This window comes from Mustela nigripes, chromosome 14, assembly GCF_022355385.1.
Source record: "Mustela nigripes isolate SB6536 chromosome 14, MUSNIG.SB6536, whole genome shotgun sequence".
In the NCBI taxonomy this organism is placed as follows: domain Eukaryota; kingdom Metazoa; phylum Chordata; class Mammalia; order Carnivora; family Mustelidae; genus Mustela; species Mustela nigripes.
The window spans coordinates 51,050,128-51,070,751 of record NC_081570.1 but is presented as its reverse complement, the minus strand read 5'-3'; the positions used below and the strand labels follow the sequence as shown (position 1 = coordinate 51,070,751).

At 36.2% G+C, this 20,624-nt stretch overlaps 1 protein-coding gene across 4 annotated transcripts in view; it reads right to left on the bottom strand.

Moving 5' to 3' along the window:
• ATG4C (autophagy related 4C cysteine peptidase) overlaps nt 1–20,624 on the bottom strand; it is a 75,409-nt gene that overhangs the window by 41,651 nt on the left and 13,134 nt on the right. For all 4 annotated transcript variants that reach the window (XM_059374970.1, XM_059374968.1, XM_059374967.1 and 1 more), the window contains exons 2-3: nt 9,634–9,771; nt 1,418–1,501 (exon numbers count right to left, since the gene is read on the bottom strand). In XM_059374970.1, coding sequence (XP_059230953.1) covers nt 1,418–1,501; nt 9,634–9,709 — 160 coding nt within the window. In that variant the 5' untranslated portion in view covers nt 9,710–9,771. The remainder of the gene's footprint in view (nt 1–1,417; nt 1,502–9,633; nt 9,772–20,624) is intronic.

Sequence of the window (20,624 nt, the reverse complement as noted above, 5' to 3'; positions counted from 1 at the left end):
ACTTAAGTTGTTTCCAACTTTTTATTTCAATAAAGCTACAATAAACATCCTTGTACGTGTGTTCTCCACACATATGGGGAACTTCACTACGGTAAATACTTAAAGGTCAAATTTCTGGGTTCTAAGTTGTATATATTTTCAATTTTTCTAAGCACTCTCAAATTTCTCATGAAGAGGTTGTACCAATTTATGCTCTGATCACCCGTGCTTGCATTTCTATTTCTTCATATCCTTGTTAACATTTGATATCATGAAACCTTTCAATTTTTGCAAATCCGATGACTAAGAAATAGTCATCTCATTTTAATTTTTAGCACTTTTCCATATTTGGCCGTTCAGATTTCTACTTAAAAAGCACCTGGCCTGTTGATTTTCTTGGCTCACTTTTTTCTTGGATTGTTTATATGTTTTATATTAAATTTGTAGTTCATTATTATTTTGGAAACTAACCTTTTGTTTAAGATGTAGATGGAGAGAGAGAAAGATCATCATGTAATACACATAGAGATAAGACACCTACACACATGAAAAGAGAATGAAAGAGTATGTGTAAATATCTTCTCTATCTTGCTTGCTATGAAATTTTGTTTATGGTGTCTTCTGTCATATAGATATTTTAAATTTGTATTTGGTCAAATTGATCAATATTTTCTTGTATAGGCGATAATGTTATTTTTTTTAAAGATTTTATTTATTTATTTGACAGAGATCACAAGTAGGCAGAGAGAGAGGAAGGGAAGCAGGCTCCCCACTGAGCAGAAAACCCGATATGGGGCTGGATCCCAGGACCCTGAGATCATGACCTGAGCTGAAGGCAGAGGCTTAACCCACTGAGCCATCCAGGTGCCCCGAAGGCAGAGGCTTTAACCCACTGAGCCACCCAGGCGCCCCTATAATGTTATGTTTTATATAAGAAGTTCTTCGCTGAAGCGCCTGGGTGGCTCAGTCAGTTATGCATCTGACCTTGGCTCAGGTCATGATCTCAGGGTCGTGGGATGGAGCCTGGTGTCAGGCTCCCCACTCAGGGAATATGCAGGTCTCTCTCACTATGCCCCACCCCTGCTCATGATCCCTCGGTCTCTCTCTTTCTCTCAAATAAATGAATAAAATCTTTTAAAAAAAAATTCTTCTCTCCCAAATATCATACCTATGCTGAGTAAATGCAGGCTAGGTGCTGTTACTTTTCTATCTTTACCACTCCAGTGAAACTGCTCTCTCAAAAGTCATCAGCAATTAAATACAACTTAAAAATTATTAAGAAGGTACATTTTATGTGTATTTTGCTACAATAAAAAAAGTATAAGTAAGCAAAAAGAAATATGCCAAAAGTAGATTAATCTGGAAATAAAACAATGAAAACAGTTACACAATGAATTTCTAGAAAGATTTTTAAATGGATTACAAATTTAGCACTTACCTTCATATTTAAAATGGTAACATTTTCCAAGCAATAATACAGGGGAATTTCTACTAAAATATGTTTTTGTTTTCAACACCCAACCTAAACAAGAAAAGAGAAAAGTTGTTTTGCAATTAAAGGATTTCAGACTAAGAGTCTAGCAGCATTTCCTTTTTCTTAATTTGAAATTGTTAATTTTCAACTATGGACACACATTTTTTTGCATGAATAGCAAAATATATGGACAATGAACTGAAAATACAGGCCACTTATGTGACATTCAAATACAGTCAAGTATTTTAAACATATTCTATCCACAAAAAGGACATAGAAAAAAAAGAATTTAATTTTAATTTCTTTTCAAACAGGTCACAATGTTACCACACAATGGTATAAAACTTAAAAGTACAAATTCTACTCCAGTTTCTCTGACATCAATCTCTTTTCCCAAATGCAACAAATATTACCAATTTCTTATATTTCCTTCCATCTTAGATAATTAAAATATTTAAAGAAATTGAGTATTCCAATGGAGTGATTTAAGGACAAGGTAACAAAATACAAAATACACTAGTGCTTTTGATAAATGTGTATTGAAGTTTCCTGGAAAAATGTTTTAACCCCATCATGTCAGCCACCTGAGGATCTCTGAAATACTGAATAAAGCTTTCAGATATCATTCCAATTTTCTTCCAACTAAACTGTATGTGTCTAAAAGGTAGTATCCTCTTGGGTTGTTTTTTTTCCCATGACCCTGAAAGCATGACCTGAGCTGAAACCAAGAGTCTGTTGCTCAACCAACTGAGCCATCCAGGTGCCCCTCTTGGTTTTTTTGTGGTACCATTAGTAGTTCTCGATTTCCTGAAAAAAAGCCTGTCCATTACATTCCTAAATATTCCCAAGTATATGAAATTCCTGACTGCTAATGGTAGCCTTAAGAGCCGCTTCTGAAATGCAAGAGCATATAAACAGAAAGAATCTGAAATTGGGAGTCAACAGACTTAGGTCTGCTTTTTTTTTTTCTTTCTTTCTTTTTTTGGCCAGCAAAGCAAAGTTTATTGAGCGATAGTAAAAATTTACTGAATAGAAAAGGCTCCTGACGGGTGCCTGGGAGGCTCAGTGGGTTAAGCCTCTACCTTTGGCTCAGGTCATGATCTCAGGGTCCTGGATCAAGTCCCACATCAGGCCCTCTGCTCAGCAGGGAGCCTGCTTCCTCCTCTCTCTCTCTCTGCCTCCCTCTCTACTTGTGATCTCTCTGTCAAATAAAAAATCTTAAAAAAAAAAAAAAAAAAAAAAAAAAAGCTCCTGAAGAGGGAGGAGACCCAAGAGGGTTGCCTGACAGGTCTACTCTTAGGTAGACTATCTGCCATTTATATTGAAGAACTGATAGAAAATTTAAAATCAGTAAGTCTCATGAAAGTACTCCCCAAAGTGCTGTAAAACAAATAAATACAAAAAAACAAATAAAAATATGTATTCACAATAAAGATGATGCAAGTATTTTCATTTGCTGGAGAAAAGAATGGAAAATCAAACCCAGGAATCGGGTTTTCCTGCAGCCTGGATTACTGCAGTACTCTCCAGAATGATTTCTGTGCCATCAGTCTTTCTTCACTCTAGCATATGTCACACGTCACTGCCGTATTAATCTCCCTGTGGCTCAGTTTTGATTAGGTAACTCTTCAGCCCAAAAACCATCCTCAGTGACTCATTACTTAACAGATTTATTATGAACTTCTTCTCAGTAATACTAAAGAGTTTCCAAAATATGCTACAAATTACCTTTACAGCCATCTTTACCACTACTTTCACTTATACTCAAAGTGGGGCTTGCTATGTGGGTCATACTACCATGACAAAAACGTCCTCCTCAATATCAGCCTATCTAAATCCTACTTCTTCTGGCTCATGGATGCACTTGTAAGCCAATTTTTCCTTTTCACACTTGGCTTTGATGTTCTTCTCTGAACTCTAATGGGAAATTAGTATTCACTGGCCACTTACTGTATACCAGGAACTAGACCAGGTACTTTACAAACATTATGTCTTTGAAATATTATTAGTACTGTACTGAAATAATTCTAATCCCCAAAATACTAATAACTCCCTGCCCTCCAACAGCATTTCTAAGGAAAATTTGAAGAACTTCACAAAAACCTCAAATAAAAGGAAATAATCTTTAAGGAGGAACTTCTATGCTTTAACCTCTGCCTACCCCTCTTGAAAGTTACCAGTCCTTCCTCAAGAAAACAGAAGTTGCGAATCTAGTTTCAGGCACTGCAAGGATCCACATTTTACATGAGCACAGATTTACAGTGCTTTAAAGCTCAACCATCATTCATATGGTACATACTCTTGCTTTTGTATTTCCTGTGCAAATCCTGGCAGGACCTAATCCTCATAATAGACTGACTTCCTTTAATACTCCATGATGCTAGGTACATAAAGATGACTCAGGACTTCTGATAAGGCCCAGCCATTTTCCTCTGTTTTTCCACAAGCATGTCAGAGCTGAATTAAACCAATATGCCAAGTAACTGGTTTAAGTTCTTCTTTTTTTTTGATTATTTAGTTTTAGCTGACCAATTTTCATTTCCTCTTTTTAAAAGCATTGTAAGCAATGTAACACAATCTCTAACCTAGCTTGTTGATGTTGAACCAGGACTCTCTGGCACACAGAGATGGTAAATGAAAGATGTAAAATTCATAGAAGAACAGGATAACAGAGCCCAGAGCATAGGAAAGAGCCATGAGTAAGAAGTATGATTATGAATAAGTTCTTACACATACTGAAAAATATATATTCATCAGAATTCTCCATACTCGAGTATATATTTTTATTTTATTCTTCAATTTCCCCTACTTTTTACTTCTAAATCTCAATTTATAGCAGCAGAGAGGTGGGACAGAGACATCCTAAATGTCATTATGATTTCTAAATAAAAACTAATTAAATAAAACTAAATAAATTAAGAAAGTAAGTGAATTTGGCCAAAAAGCCATTAAACAAGTTGACACAAGGTGGTTACTGTCTATGAGGGGTGAGCATTGACCAGTAGGAAGTATGAAGAAATTTTCTGGGGTGAAGGAAATTTATATATATTGATTAAATTGTTAGTTTCATAGATATAAACATGTATCATACTCTGCAAATTGTATACTTATGATATGTTCATCTCACTTTGTTACTTTTCTCTTAATTACAAAAAGAAATCAAGAGATAAACTAGAACAGTGTTTCAGTTATTTGTTCCTATTTAACAAACCACTCCAAACTTAATAATTTGAAACAACTTTTTTTCTTATATCACATAGTTCTGAGGGTTGATTTGGGCTCAATCTCCCACTGGTCATGCTTGGAGTCTCTAATGTCATAAAAATCAGATGGAGAGGCTCAACTGAGACATTGCATTGGCTAATGCTTTCTCTCTAATACAGTCTCAGGGCCTTTCTTCTTCGTGTGGCCTTTCCATGCTATTTCTCCAGCTGAATATCTAGGCTGGTTACATAACAATTCAGAGCTCCAAAACACAGCAAGCAGAAGTTGCCTCTTAATGACCAGCCCTAGAATTGACAGAGCCTCACTTCTGTCTCATTCTATTGGTTAATATAAAGCATAGGCCAGCCCAGACTCAACAAAAAAAGAAACAACACAAATGTGATTAAAGATCCTTACTAAGGACAATCTTTGGAGCCTAGCTACCATAAACAGAATATTACAAAAAATCCTATAGTCCATTGAGTCAGCAACTTGAAAATCACGAGGCTTTAAAAGATGCAAATAAGCCAAAGAACATAGAAATAACAGATGACAATGATTTTCTGGAGGATCAGAAACGCACAGAAGGATGGTTTACTTATTACTATTATTTTTTAAACTTTTTTTCAATTTCTTTTTTTTTTTAAGATTTTATTTACTTATTTGACAGTCAGAGATCACAAGTAGGCAGAGAGGGAAGCAGAGAAAAAGGGGGAGAAGCAGGGTCCCCACTGAGCAGAGAGCCTGATACAGAGCTCCATCCCAGGACCCTAAGATCAAGACCTGAGCTGAAAGCAGAGGCTTAAACCCACTGAGCCATCCAGATGCCCCTACTTATTACTATTTTAAAAAGGAAGTCAAGTTTACATACCTCATAATGTCATGTAAATAAAAGGGGGGAGGGAGGAAAAAAGCAAAAAATGAGTTTTACAAAAAAGTAAGGTCCAGTCTTTTTTTTTCTTTTAAAGATTTTATTTATTTGTCAGAGAGAGAGAGCACACAAGCAGGCAGAGGCAGAAAGAGAAGCAGGCTCCCTGCAGAGCAAGGAGCCTGATGTGGGACTCGATCCCAGGACCCTGGGATCATGACCTGAGCTGAAGGCAGCAGCTTAACTGACTGAGCCACCCAGGTGTCCCAAAGTCCTCAGTCTTTTAAGCCTTGAGTGCTATGCCATTTCTAGTTCTTTCTTCATCACTTCATAACACTGAAATTGATAAATAATCCTAATTATGTTTACTGTATTCAGAAAACAGCAAGACTGGGGAGCAAGAGAGGCTGGGTTTGAGTATGAGTTTCAAGACTTATAACTTTGATATATGACCATGAATATGTCCCTTAATCTCAGTTTTTTAGTGAAAAAAAATCCCAGAAAGATATCAGTTTTTTAAGAGTTTATTTATTTATTTATTTGACAAAGAGAGAGATCACAAGTAGGCAGAGAGGCAGGCAGAGGGAGAGGGGGAAGAAGGTTCCCCACCAAGCAATTAGCCCGATGTAGGGCTCCATCCCAGGACCCTGAGATCATGACCTGGGCCGAAGTCAGAGGCTTAACCCACTGAGCCACCAGGTGCCCCACCAGAAAGATATCTATCACAGAAATAAATGAGATTTACATAAGAAGGTATATAAATTATCTACAAAATGCTAATATGCTGGGACCCCTGGGTGGCTCAGTTGGTTGGACGACTGCCTTCAGCTCAGGTCATGATCCCGGAGTCCCGGGATCAAGTCCCGCATCGGGCTCTCAGCTCCATGGGGAGTCTGCTTCTCCCTCTGACTTTCTCCTTGCTCATGCTCTCTCTCACTGTCTCTCTCTCAAATAAATAAATAAAATCTTTAAAAAAACAAACAAACAAACAAACAAAAACCAAAATGCTAATATGCTAATGGGTATTTAATCAATGTTAGTTCTTCCTACACCACCCATAATACACAAACTCTAAGCAAGGAAAATACATAAAACATTTTAGAATGATTTTCACCAATAAAATCAAATAAAGAATACTACTTCATAACTTGAAGCTATCTAGAACACTTAGTTACCTGAACTACTACCAAGTAGCTATATGACAATTTTCAACTTACAAATGAAATCTTCATCACACAACCTGTTCACCAGATTAAATGGCTTAAAAAAGAGCATAAACCTCTATTTGCAGAGGAACATGATCCTACATTCAGAAAATGCTAAGGAATACACAAAAAACTATTGGAGGTAATGAAGTAGAACACCAAGCTTACAAGAAACAGGATCAGATTATAAAAAAACAACTGTATTTCTATATACCAGCAATAAACATACTAAAATAAAATTAAGAAAACAATTCATTTTAAAATAGCATCAAAAAGAATAAAATACTTAGGAATAACTTTAACCAAAAAGTGCAAAAGTTATATGTAGAAAACCACAAAATGTCACTGAAAAAAATATAAGCCTAAATATAAGCAAAGATATCCCATATCCATGGATTGGAAGACTTAATATGGCAATACTCTTTTAAGATGACAATACTCTGAAGTGGATCTACAGATTCCATATAAAATCTATATCAAAATCCCAGATGGATTTCTTATAGAAATTGATAAGATGATCAAGAAATTCATATAGAAATGCAAGGGATCTAAGAATAGCCAAAACAACCTTAGAAAAGAAGAACAAAGTTAGAGGAATCACACTTCCCAGTTTTAAATTTTACAAAAAGCTAAGGTAATCAAGAAGTGTAGTACTGGCACATGGACAGATGTGTAGATAAACAGAACTGAATTGCAAGTCCAGAAATAAATCTCTACATCTATGGTCAACTGATTTCAGAAAAGGGTATCAAGATCATTCAAAGGAGAAAGAACAGTCTTTTCAAAAAATGGGGCTGGGAAAACTCAATAGCCACATACAAAAATGAATTCGACTTATAACTCATATCACAAGCAAAAATTAACTCAAAATGGAACACAGACCTAAATGTAAGAGCTAAAATAATAAAAAATCTTTTTTTTTTTTTAGATTTTATTTATTTATTTGATAGAGATCACAAGTAGGCAGAGAGGCAGGCAGAGAGAGGGGGAAGCAGGCTTCCCGCTGAGCAGAGCGCCCAATGCAGGGCTTGATCCCAGGATCATGACCTGAGCCAAAGGCAGAGGCTTTAACCCACTGAGCCACCCAGGTTCCCCTAAAATAATAAAATTCTTAAAAAAAAAAACATAGGTACAAATCTTCATGAGCCTGATTTAAGCAAAAGTTTCTTAAATATGATACCAAAAGCACAAACAACCAAAGGAAAAAAATATATAAATTGATTTCATCAAAATTTGAAAGTTTTGTGCTTCAGTGAACACTATCAAATAAGTGAAAAGATAACCCCAAAATGTGAAGAAATATTTACAAACCATACATTTATTTGCTAAGGGATTTGTATCTAAAATATACAAAGAACACTTAAAACTCAACAATAAAAAGACATAACCCAATTAAAAAAGCACAAAGGATTTAAATAAACATTTTCCAAAGAATTATTAAAATAGCCAATAAGAATATGGAAAGATGCTTAATGTCATTATTCGTCAAGGAAATACAAATCAAACTCCGTAGACACTTCACACCCACTGGAATGACTTTAATAAGAAAGATGAACAGGGAGCCTAGGTGTCTCAGTCAGTTGAGCATCCTATTCTTGGTTTTGCTTGGGGACACAATCTCGGGGTTGTGAAATCAAGCCCTGTGTGCAGGCTCTGTGCTCAGCACAGAGTCTGCTGGAGATTCTCTCTCCCTCGCCCTTGCCCCTACCACTCATGCTCTCTCTAAAATAAATCTTTAAAAAATTTTTTTAAAAACGTGGACAATATGGGGCAGCTAGCAGGCTCAGTCAACTCCTGATCTCCAGTTTGTGAGTTTGAGCCTCACTCTGGATTTAGAGATTACTTAAATAAATAAAAGACTTAATTTAAAAAAGGATGGACAATAGAAAGTGTTGGTTGGGATGCAGAGAAATTCAGAACTTCGAACACTGCTGATGGGAATATAAAATGGTGCAGCCACTTTGAGAAACAGCTTGGTAGTTCCTCAGTTACACTTAGAGTTAACATATGATCTAGCCATTCTACTCCTAAGTATATACCCAAGAGAACTGAAATGATATATTCACACAAAAATTCATATACCATGTTCATAGCAGCACTATTCATATTAGCCAAGAAGTCAAAACAACCAAAATGTCCATCAACTAGTAAGTGATTAAGAAAATGTGGTATGGCCATACAATGAAATATTATTCAGTCACAAGGAATGAAGTAGTGATACATACATGCTACAATATGGATGGATTTCAAAAACACTATGCTAAATGAAAGGAGCCAGACACAAAAGGCCACAAGTTGTATGATTCCATTTATATGAAATGTCCACATTGGAACACCTGGGTGGCTCAGTGGGTTAAGCCCCTGCCTTCGGCTCAGGTCATGATCCCAGGGTCCTGGGATCGAGTTCCGCATCGGGCTCCTTGCTCAGCGGGGAGCCTGCCTCTCTCTCCACCTCTGCCTGCCTCTCTGCCTGCTTGTGTGCTTTCTCTCTCTCTCTTTCTGACAAATAAATAAATAAATAAAATCTTAAAAAAAAATGTCCACAATACCCAAACCCATAGAGACAAAAAGTAGACTGGTGGTTCCCAGGGCCTGGAGAGAAGTAGGGAGCTGCTAATGGGTTCAGGATTGCTTTTGGGGGTGAAAAAATGTTCTGGAATTAGATAGTGATGATGGTTGCACAATCTTAAAATATATTAAAAACCGCTGAATCATAAAAGGGTAAATGTTTTAGTATGTAAATTGTATCTCAATTTTTAAAAAATCAGTGTCCATAGTTTTCCAAATTCAATGTTTATATTCATTCAAGAGAAACTTAAGCAATTGTGAGTGACTTAATAAGGCAAACGATACACGTCCTCAAATATTTCTTTAGATTTATACAATTTTCGAATGATACTTACTATATTTCATGTTGTTCCAAGCAGATATAAATTTAGTTTTTAGCTTGTCAACTTCATCTGTTCCTGTGGCCTCCATATTCAAATTCTAAAGAAAAAGCCATCACTTGATTGCATTCTTCTGTAAAGTTATCTTTAGTGCTAAAAGAAAAAAATTAAAGAAAAATAAGTCATGAGTATATATTATATGGTATATTACTGCTTAAGTTTTATATATGATTAATACAATTTGAATACAATTTGAACTGCAAATGAGCAAACCAATTTCTTATTTTACATAACAGGATATAATATATTCTATAAACAGGGGCGCCTGGGTGGCTCAGTGGGTTAAAGCCTCTGCCTTCAGCTCCGGTCGTGATCTCAGGGTCCTGGGATGGAGCCCAGCATCAGGCTCTCTGCTCAGTGGGGAGCCTGCTTCCTCCTCTCTCTCTGCCTGCCTCTCTGCCTACTTGTGATCTCTGTCTGTCAAATAAATAAATAAAATCTTTAAAAATATATATATATATAATATTCTATAAGCACTTTAATTACAAAAAACATCAAATACCAAATACACAATAAAAATTACCATACAAAACCAAACAATAACCTCTTCCAAGTACTCAAAATTAAGAACAATATGTTAGTTTAGTGAAATAACTCTGCTTTGGTGCTTGTGAGACTATTCAAGATTTGTTTTATTTGTAATGACGGAAGTTGGTTTTAAGTCTCTCAAGAAATAACAACTGTCAGGCACCTGGGTGGCTCAGTTGGTTGAGCATCTGCCTTCCGCCCAGGTTGTAGTTCTACAGTCCTGGGATCAAATTCTATATGGGGCCCCTGCCCAGAGGAGAGTCAGCTTCTCCCTCTCCCTCTGCCACTCCCCCTACTTGTGCTCTTTCTTTTTCTTTCTCATAAAAATAAATAATTGTTTAAAAAAATAAATGACAACTATCTTCAGAAAGGAGGACTCCACTTAAAACTGATTGTCACTACTTTCATATAAAACCTAAAGTTTTGTTTTTTAAGGCATTTCCTCCCTAAATGCAGTCAATACTGCATTTTTTAAAAAATTCATTTGACAGAGATCACAAGTAGGCAGAGAGGGAGGCAGAGAGAGGAGGAAGCAGGCTCCCCGCTGAGCAGAGAGCCCGATGTGGGGCTCGATCCCAGGACCCCGAATTCACGACCTGAGCCAAAGGCAGAGGCTTTAACCCACTGAGCCACCTAGGAGCCCCAATACTGCAGCATCTTTTAAACGCTACTAAAAACAGAATGGCTTAAGGGCACATGGGTAGCGCAGTAAGTTAGGCATGGGGCTTTTTTTTAATTATTTTTATTAATATATAATTTATTATTAGCCCCAGGGGTACAGGTCTGTGAATCGCCAGGTTTACACACTTCACAAAATTCACCATACCACACACCCTCCCTAATGTCCATAACTCAACCACCCTATCCCTAGTTCCCCCACCCCCCAGCAACCCTCAGTTTGTTTTGTGAGATTAAGTGTCTCTTATGGTTTGTCTCCCTCCCAATCCCATCTTGTTTCATTTATTCCTTTCCTACCCCCCCAATCCCCACCATGCCTCTCAAATTCCTCTAATCAGATCAAATGTCTTTCTCTGATTGACTTATTTCGCTCAGCATAATACCCTCTAGTTCCATCCACGCTGTTGCAAATGGCGAGATTTCATTTCTTTTGATGGCTGCATAGTATTCCATTTTGTGTATATACCACATTTTCTTTATCCATTCATGTGTTGATGGACATCTTGGTTTTTTCACAGTTTGGCTATAGTGGACATCGCTGCTATAAACATTCGCATGCACATGCCCCTTCGGATCACTACATTTGTATCTTTAGGGTAAATACCCAGTAGTGCGATTGCTGGGTCATAGGGTAGCTCTATTTTCAACTTTTTGAGGAACCTCCATGTTGTTTTCCAGAGTGGCTGCACCGGCTTACATTCTCACCAACAGTGTAGGAGGGTTCCCCTTTCTCCACATCCTCTCCATAGGCATGGGACTCTTGATTTCAGCTGAGGCCATGATCTCCAGATCCTGAAATCAAGCCCCACATGGGGCTTTGAGCTTAGCAGTCTGCTGAAAGATGATCTCTTTCCCTCTCCTTCTGTCCCTCCTTTCCTTCCCCCCAACCCAGCTCACACACCCCATCTCTCTCATAAACAAATAAATCTTTAAAAAAAAATAGAATGGTTTAAATCTACAACAGAAGATTTTTTTTACTTTAAAATAAGAATAAATGTAGCTCACGGATATTTGTTTTATAACTGACTTGTGGGAAAGTTGAGATGTGCGATATAATCTGAAAGAGGAACAAATTATACCTTAAAATGCTTGTGCTTATTTGCAATAATTCAGAAAGTTTACTTTTCAAGAAAAGAATGCTGCACAGAAAAAAAAAAAGAATGCTGCATAGAACATTGCCCTTTTAGGGTTATAAATATCTACTGAAAAGTATAGATACATTTAATTCTCTAACAATAGACATTCCATTTTATAGTATGTACTAAAAGCTACTAATTATACAGAAGAGTTGAGGCAGGAGAAAGCATGGTCTGTTGGAAAAATTTTAAAGTCAATAAATTTTAGAGCACAATAAATCCAAAAAGGGGGCTTGAGTTGTGACACGGGCCAAAGCACACATATTCTTGTACACAATGCTAAGAATTTTTTTTTATCCTAGGAACAATTGGTTTCAAACAGGAATATTAGTATCTGATTCAGTGGGTTTGGCTCCCAGAGTAGCACAAAGAATAGATTGAAAAGGACAAAAGTACATTAGAGCTTACTAGTACTATACAGGACTAGAAGAGAGATGATAATAGCTTCAAAGGGAGCAACAGAGAGGGAGAGAATTAGACATATAAGGAAATGTGTCAAAAATTCAATGTCCTGGTGATTAAATGAATATGGAAGGCAAGAAAGGCAGTTTTGTCAGAGATACACCCATATTCCTGGCTTATGAAACTAAATAAAAGGTGCCAACCATTGAAATAGGAAGCGTCAGAAGAGGGTCAGGTTAGAGGCAGAAGATCATGAATTTAATTTATATGTAGTTTGAGATATATCTGAGAGATATATTATAGAATCATCCATTTATTTAATTATTCAAGAAATTATTGCCAGGCACTCTTCAAGGCAATGCAGATAGAGCTTAGGACAAAAGCAGTGGAATACTTACTCTCATGGAGCTTACCTTCTTGATATATTCTAGAGAGGCCAACGAGGCAGTTGAATTTATAGATCTGGAGCTTAAAGATGAGGTCTGAGTGAAAACTATTAATTTGAGAAATTCTGATGTATAAATGAGAATCAGAGCTACAAACATGTTCCTCAATGACTTTGCCTTATGTTTACACCTCAGCCTTGAGAATATCCAAGGCCCTTTAAGAAATTACATCTGCCCTTTTATGTAGCTTCCACTCTTGCCACTTCCTCATATGTACCATTCACTGAAGCCATTTTTTTTTAATTTGAAGCAAATTTAATCACAAAATGGTATTACACTTGGTAATTAAAAGAAGTGTACATAAACCTGACTTATTAATTTTTTCCACAGAACTAAGGTTTTCATTACAAACAAAGTTCACTTCCAGGGAAAAATTATATAATACTAGGCTACTGAATCCATTTTTAATATGAATATTAAAGCTTCCTAAACTGGAAATGCTTCCATGTCTTTGCATGTGCTATTCCCTCCACCTAAAAGCCCTCCCTGCTCACCCTCAATTTTGACTACCTTATAATCATGAGTCCCTAAGACCCAGCTTAAGTTTCACCTCCTCTGGTCAGACTTAAAAGATTTCTAGCCACCTCCATACCTCAAATTAAAACAGATGTCCTGCTATTAGCTCCCATAGGATTCTATGTCCTCCTCTATCATGGCATTCATCATACTGTATTATCATTACTTCTTACCTCTTACACACTAAGTGGTCAACTTTTTGCATGTTCTTTAGTTCTGCCTGGCATGAATTAGTTCTTAAAATGTTTATTAAATGAATCAGTGAATAGATAAATTAATAAGGTAGATCACTAGTAGTGCTCTAACAAGGTGTAAAAGTCTATCAATCGGAAATTTTTTCACTGACACCTAGAAAAGGAAAGAAAATTTCTTCCAGGGGTGCCTGAGTGGCTCAGTCAATTAAGCGTCTGCCTTCAGCTCTCTCCACTTGTGCTCTCCCATTCTCTCTCTGGCAAATAAATAAATTAAACATTTTTTTAAAAAAAGAAAAAGAAAAATCTTCCTTCAGAAAATTGCATAATTTAACAAAATTTGGAAAAGTAAGGAGAAAGGTTTATAAAATGTGCGTCCACACGACTGATTACATATCCATTAAAAATGTCTCCAGAGGGTGTCTGGGTGGCTCAGTTGGTTAAGTGTCTGACTCTTGATTTCAGCTCAGGTCTTGATCTTGGAATCATTAGATCGAGCCCTGCATTGGGCTCCATGGTCAGCAGAGAGTCTGCTTGAGATTCTCTCTCTCCCCTCCTCACTCTGCTTCTTCTCCTGCTGTGTGCTCTCACTCCCTCTTGCTCTAATAAATAAATGGGTTATTTTAAAGATTTAATTGTCAGAGAGAGAAAGCACAAGTTGGGGGAGTGATGGGCAGAGGGAGAACAGGCTCCCTGCTGAGTGAGGAGCCCAATGTGGGACTGAGCCACCCAGATGGCCCAATAAATAAATGTTTTTTTAAAAAATGTCACCAGAGCACCTGGGTGGCTCAGTCAGTTAAGCATCTCCCTTTGGCTCAGGTCATGATCTCTGAGTCCCTGGATCGAGCCCTGCATCAAGCTCCCTGCTCAAAGGGGAGTCTGCTTCCTTCTCTCCCTCTTGCTTCTCTCCCTTCCTCTTGCTTGCACTTGCTCTTTCTCTCTCTCAAATTAATAAAATCTTTTTAAAAAATAATTCATCAAAAATAAATAAGTAAATAAATAAATAAAGTCTCCAAAAGTTTGTGATAATGGGGAAACACTAGAGAATCTAAAACATTATGCATCATAATTCTAGCTGTAGAAGTAGCAGGGAAAGAGTTAGAAAGAAATAAAAAAAATGACAAGTTTCTCTGGATGTAAAATTGTGTGAGGTTATTTTTACACCACTATTGCCCACCTTTTCCAAATCTTATACAAAGAACAGATGTAATTTTTAGAATTTAAAATTTTTTTAAAGATTTTATTTATTTATTTGATAGAGATTACAAATAGTCAGAGAGGCAGACAGAAAGAGAGGAGGAAGCAGGCTCCCCGCTGAGCAGAGAGCCCGAAGCGGGGCTCAATCCCAGAACCTGAGACCATGATCTGAGCAGAAGGCAGAGGCTTTAACCCACTGAGCCACCCAGGTACCCCTAGAATTTAAAATTTTTATTGTTAAAAAGCCACCAACCAGGGCGCTAGGGTGGCTCAATTGGTTGAGCATCTGACTCTCGGTTTCAGCTCAGGTCATAATCTCAAGGTCATAGGATTGAGTCCCACATGGGGCTCTGCGCTCAGAGGAGAGTCTGCTTGACATTCTCTTTCTCTCACTCCCTTTCCCTCTCTCTCCCCTTGCTTGCTCTCTCTCTCTCAAATAAATAAATACATCTTCTTTGGGGGGGGGGCCACCAACCACAAGTCTTCTAAATTCAAAATATTTAAAATAAGAGAATATACACACATGTATTTTCTTTCTAAGTCAGAAAGAAAGTAGGTCATGGGGAAGACTTTGGTTCAAAAAGCTTGCAGCACTGGTTACCAGGAATACCCTGGACAGTCCTTAAAAAGAATGTAAAAATGATCTGTTAAAGTGGGTGGGAGGAACATAAAGACAAAGATATTTTGTATGGGAAAAGTTTGTACCTTAGACAATGGCTCCTAAACAAATAATAAATAGCTAGCCAAGGTAAGATGCTGTGACAGATTCTGAAATTAGAAAATTTTTCAAACCTCAAGGAACTTGGAGTAGAATAAATTGTTAGGTTATACCTTTATTATTTTTCCTGAAAATTCCTGCTTTATTGACTATTTACTCCAAATAACGATACCCCCAAACATGAAACATTAAAAATGTTTTGTAACATATCGTTGACTATGCTATAAGAATACTTTATTGCCATTGTACATAGGGTAGGTGAGAATAATAAAATTATTATCATAATGTCAAACTAGTTAAGCTGTTGCTAGTTTAATAATTTATACACAGTTGACCCTTGAATAATACACATGCAGGGTTTAGGATGCTGACCCCCTGTTTAGTGAAAATCCATGTGTAACTTTTGACTCCCCCAAAACTGAATTGAAAGTCTCTAATATATGAAGAGCTCCTATAAATCAATTAGGGAAAAAACAACCAAATAGAAAAAAAAAAAAATCTGGGCACTCTAAAAGAAAAAGACAAATAAAAATGGGAAAATATTTTCAAACTTACTAAATCTAAATAATGCACATTAAAGGAATTTCATATTTTTTCATCATCGTAAGAGATGAAATTGGTGAGCCTGAAGAAACAAGTATTTTACATAATAATTTCTCAAATAATAAAGTCCATGAGTACAGAGAATATGTCTTGTTTACTACTGTATCCTTACACCTAGCACATGGGTGTGCTAATAGACACAAGTATCTGCTGATGACAAAACTATGGTATGCACATATTATGACATAGATCTATATTTATTACCATAAAAAGATACCTGGGGAGCATCAACATACTTGCTAAAACTATGAGAAGAAATAGATAATTCCTCTATTAAGGTTGGAGACTTTAATACCCCTCTAACAGAAAGAAATACAGGGCCAGCATGCAGAAAATCAGTAAAGACAGTGTTGAATTGAATAGCACCATCAATTAACTAGACACAACTGACAAACTACTTCACTCAACAGAAACAGATTACACATTATTCTCAAGTTCACATGGAATATTCACCAAGATGGACAAGATTCTGGGCCATAAAACACCTCTTGACAAAATTTTTTTAATTTGTCATTTATGTTATGAATAGAAATCATATAATATTATTCCCACTGAAATGGAATTAAACAAGAAATCAGTAACAGAAAGTTAGCTGGAAATTTTCCAAATACTTGGAAATTAAATAAAATACTTCAAATAACACAGGGCCAAATAAGAAATCTCAAGAGAAATTCAGAAAAGTTTTTAACTGAATGAAAATGAAAATGAATATAATTTAAAATTTGTGAGATGCAGAAAATTCTCTTAAAATTTACAGGGAAATTAATAGCATTGAATACATATATTCGAAAAGTAGAAAGATCTAAAATCGATAATTTAAGCTTCCACCTTAGGGAACATGAAAAAGAACAAATTAAATATAAAGTAAGCCAGAAAAAAAGGGAGGGGGGGAAGTAACAAAAATTAAGGCAGGAAGAAAGAAATCAGTAGAGAAAATCAACAAAACCAAAGCTGGTTCTTTGAAAAGATCAATGAAATCTATATGTCTCTAGCCAGGCAAAGAAAAAGAGAATGTACAAATGACTAACATCAGAAATAAAACAGGAGCCATCACCACAGATCCCATGGACATTAAAAGGACAATATGGGAGTATTATGAATAATTCTATGTGAGCAAATTTGGTAATTTAGATGAAAGGAAGCAATTCCTCTAAAGACCGTTTGCCAAAAACTCACATAAGAAATAGACAATTTAAATAGACCTATATCTATTAAAGAAATCAAATCAATAATTAATAAACTTCCAAAAAGAAAGCATTGGGTTCAGATGGTTTCACTGCTTAATTCTACGAAACATTTAAGGAAGAAATTATACCAATTCTCTACAATGTCTCCCAAAAGATAAAAGCAGAGAAAATACTTCCTAACTCATTCCATGAGGTCAGCATTACCCTAATACCAAAATCAGACAAAGACATTATTGATACTGGCAAAAGAGCAGACAAAGAGATTGACAGAACAGAATAGAGAGGCCAGTAATAGATACACATAAATATAGTCAACTGGTCTTTGACAAAGGAACAAAGGCAATACAACAGAGCAAAGACAGCCTGTTCAATAAATGGAACAACTGGATATACACATAAAGAAAAAGGAGATAGAATAGATCGTACACCCTTCACAGAAATTAACTCAAAATCATAGAACTAAATGTAGAACACAAAACTATAAAAGTCCTAGAAGATAACATTGAAGAAAACCTAAATGACCTGTAGCATGGCAGTAACTTTTTAGATATAGCACCAAAAGCACAATTCCTGAAAGAAACAACTGGTAAACTGGACTTCATTAAAATTAAAAACTTCTCTGTAAGAGACAATGTCAAGAAAATGGAAGGACAAGCCACAGACTTGTCCTTGTCTATTTGCAAAAGACATATCTGCCAAAGGACTGCTATTCAAAATACACAAAGAACATTTAAAACTCAACAATAAGAAAATGAACCACCTAATTTTAAAACGGACCAAAGACCTTAACAGATTCCGCTCACCAAAAAAGATATAAAGATGGGCAAATAAGCATATGAAAATATGTTCCACATATGCTATCAAGGAAATCAAATTAAAACAATGAGATAGCACTACATACCTATTAAAATGGGCAAAATCGAGAACACTGATAATACCAAATGCCAGCAAAGATGTCAAGCAATAAGTACTCTCATTCATTGCTGATAGGAATGCAAGATGTTACAGCTACTTTGGAAGACAGTACAGCAGCTTCTCACAAAACTAAACATACTCTTAAGCATATGATTCAGCAATTGTGGTCCTTGGTATTTACGCAAATGAAATAAAAACAATCCACACAAAAACCTGCACACAGATGTTTATAGCAGTTTTATTCATAATTACCAAAACTTTGGAAGCAACTAAGATGTCCTTCAGTAGGTGAATGAATAAATAAACTATAATATATCCAGACAACAGACGAACTCAAGCACTTACAGGAAGGGAGCTATCAAGCCATAAAAAGGTATTAAGGAAAACTAAGTGTGTATTACAAAGTGAAAGAAGCCAATCTTAATCAAACTGTATGATTCCAACAGAATGATATTGTGGAAAAGGCAAAACTATGGAAATAGCAAAAAGATCAGTGTTTTTGAGGGATGGGGCAGTAGGGGCAAAGAATGAGCAGGAAGAACACAGAGGATTTTTAGGCAATAAAACTATACTCTGTAGTACTACAGTTGTAGATACATGTCATCATACATTAATTTACACCAAAAGTCAACCCTAATATAAACCACAGACCTGGAGTGATAATGATGTGTCAATGTAGGTTCAGTGGTAACAAATGTACCACTCTGGTACAGGATGCTGATAGTGGGCAAAGTTCTCCATTTTGTGGGACAGGAGGGATATAGGAACTCTGTCTGCTCCATCTTGCTATGTATCCAAAACTGCTCTAAAAAAGTAATGTTTAGGGGCACCTGGGTGGCTCAGATGGTTAAGCATCTGCCTTTGGCTCAGGTCATGATCTCTGGGTCCTGGGCCCAAAGGGGAGTCAGCTTTTCCCTCTCTCCCTGCCTCTCCCCCTGCTCATGCTCTCTCTAACTTGCTGTCTCAAATGAATAAATAAAATATTTTTATAAAGAAGTTAATTAAATAATAAAAAATAAAAGTTTACTAACTTTATAGAAGGTGAGGAAAAGGAAGAGAGAATAGCATGAATACAATTTACATATCTACATGTGTATATACTATATATGTATAGAGAACTGCACACACACACACACACACACAAATATGCAAAAACAATGTCTTGAAGTCCATGTTAAAAGTGGAACTAAGAGGGGCGCCTGGGTGGCTCCGTGGGTTAAGCCGCTGCCTTTGGCTCAGGTCATGATCTCGGGGTCCTGGGATCGAGCCCCACATCGGGATCTCTGCTCAGTGGGGAGCCTGCTTCTCTCTCTCTCTCTCTCTCTGCCTGCCTCTCTGCCTACTTGTGATCTCTGTCTGTCAAATAAATAAATAAATAAAATCTTTAAAAAAAAAAAAAAAAAAAAGTGGAACTAAGAGATGAAATGTCATCTTTTATTTATTTTTGTACTTCTATTTATTTAAATTGTTTACATTTAATGTTTACATTAAAATAATATTCAAAAATAAATTGCTCAGATTAAAAATAATACAGGAAATTACAAATGTGCCGAAAACTGCTTGACTAAGAAACCTACAGAGAACACATTCTATTACAAAATCCTAAGCAGCTTCTAAGAAAAATAAAATGCTGAGCCAGTGCTTTTTCCTTTTTAAGATAAACAATTTTATTCTTCCGGTTCTTAACGACATCAGATTCAGCTCTTTAGTCATATAGAAAACGTAACTTCCTCAATGCAATTCCCTAGGGTAGCTCTGGCTGAATAAAATGACTGGGAGGATATCCCTAGTTAATTCTTTTTTTTTTTTTTTTCCTCCTTGAAATAGTAGTAAGACTTGGAAAGAGGAAAAGGAATAAATTAATAATTGAGTCCATTCAGTCTATTAAAATATTTTTTATACTTGTGTGAAATAGGCCAAGGAAAGGCAAGACAAACAGTACTTTTAGTTTAACTACAAATTAGCAAAAAACACAAACAAAACCACAATGCACTTTAATAGTAATACCATTAAAAAGTCTAAACCACCCTCACCCAGAAATTCCCTTTCCAAAAGTTTTCTTGATTTTTAAAAAATTAAAAATGAATTAAAATTCATTCTATCAGGTATAAAATGAAGTGCTGATTTACCCATTACTTAGTATATTTATCTCTTTTGTTACCTGAAATACCTGGTTTCACTGCTCCAGTGATCAAACTGATATGCCAGAATTCTTGTTTAGTTTATGTAATGTCAGAACCTTAAGCTAGAAAACCATCAAAATAACATTCTTCACAACTTCCAAACAGTTTTTTAAGAGTGTATTTATTCATTTGACAGAGAGAGAGAGGCAGGCAGAGGGAGAAGCAGACTCCCTACTGAGCAGGGAATCCGATGCTGGACTCTAACTCAGGACCCCAGGATCATGACCTGAGCTGAAGGCAAATGCT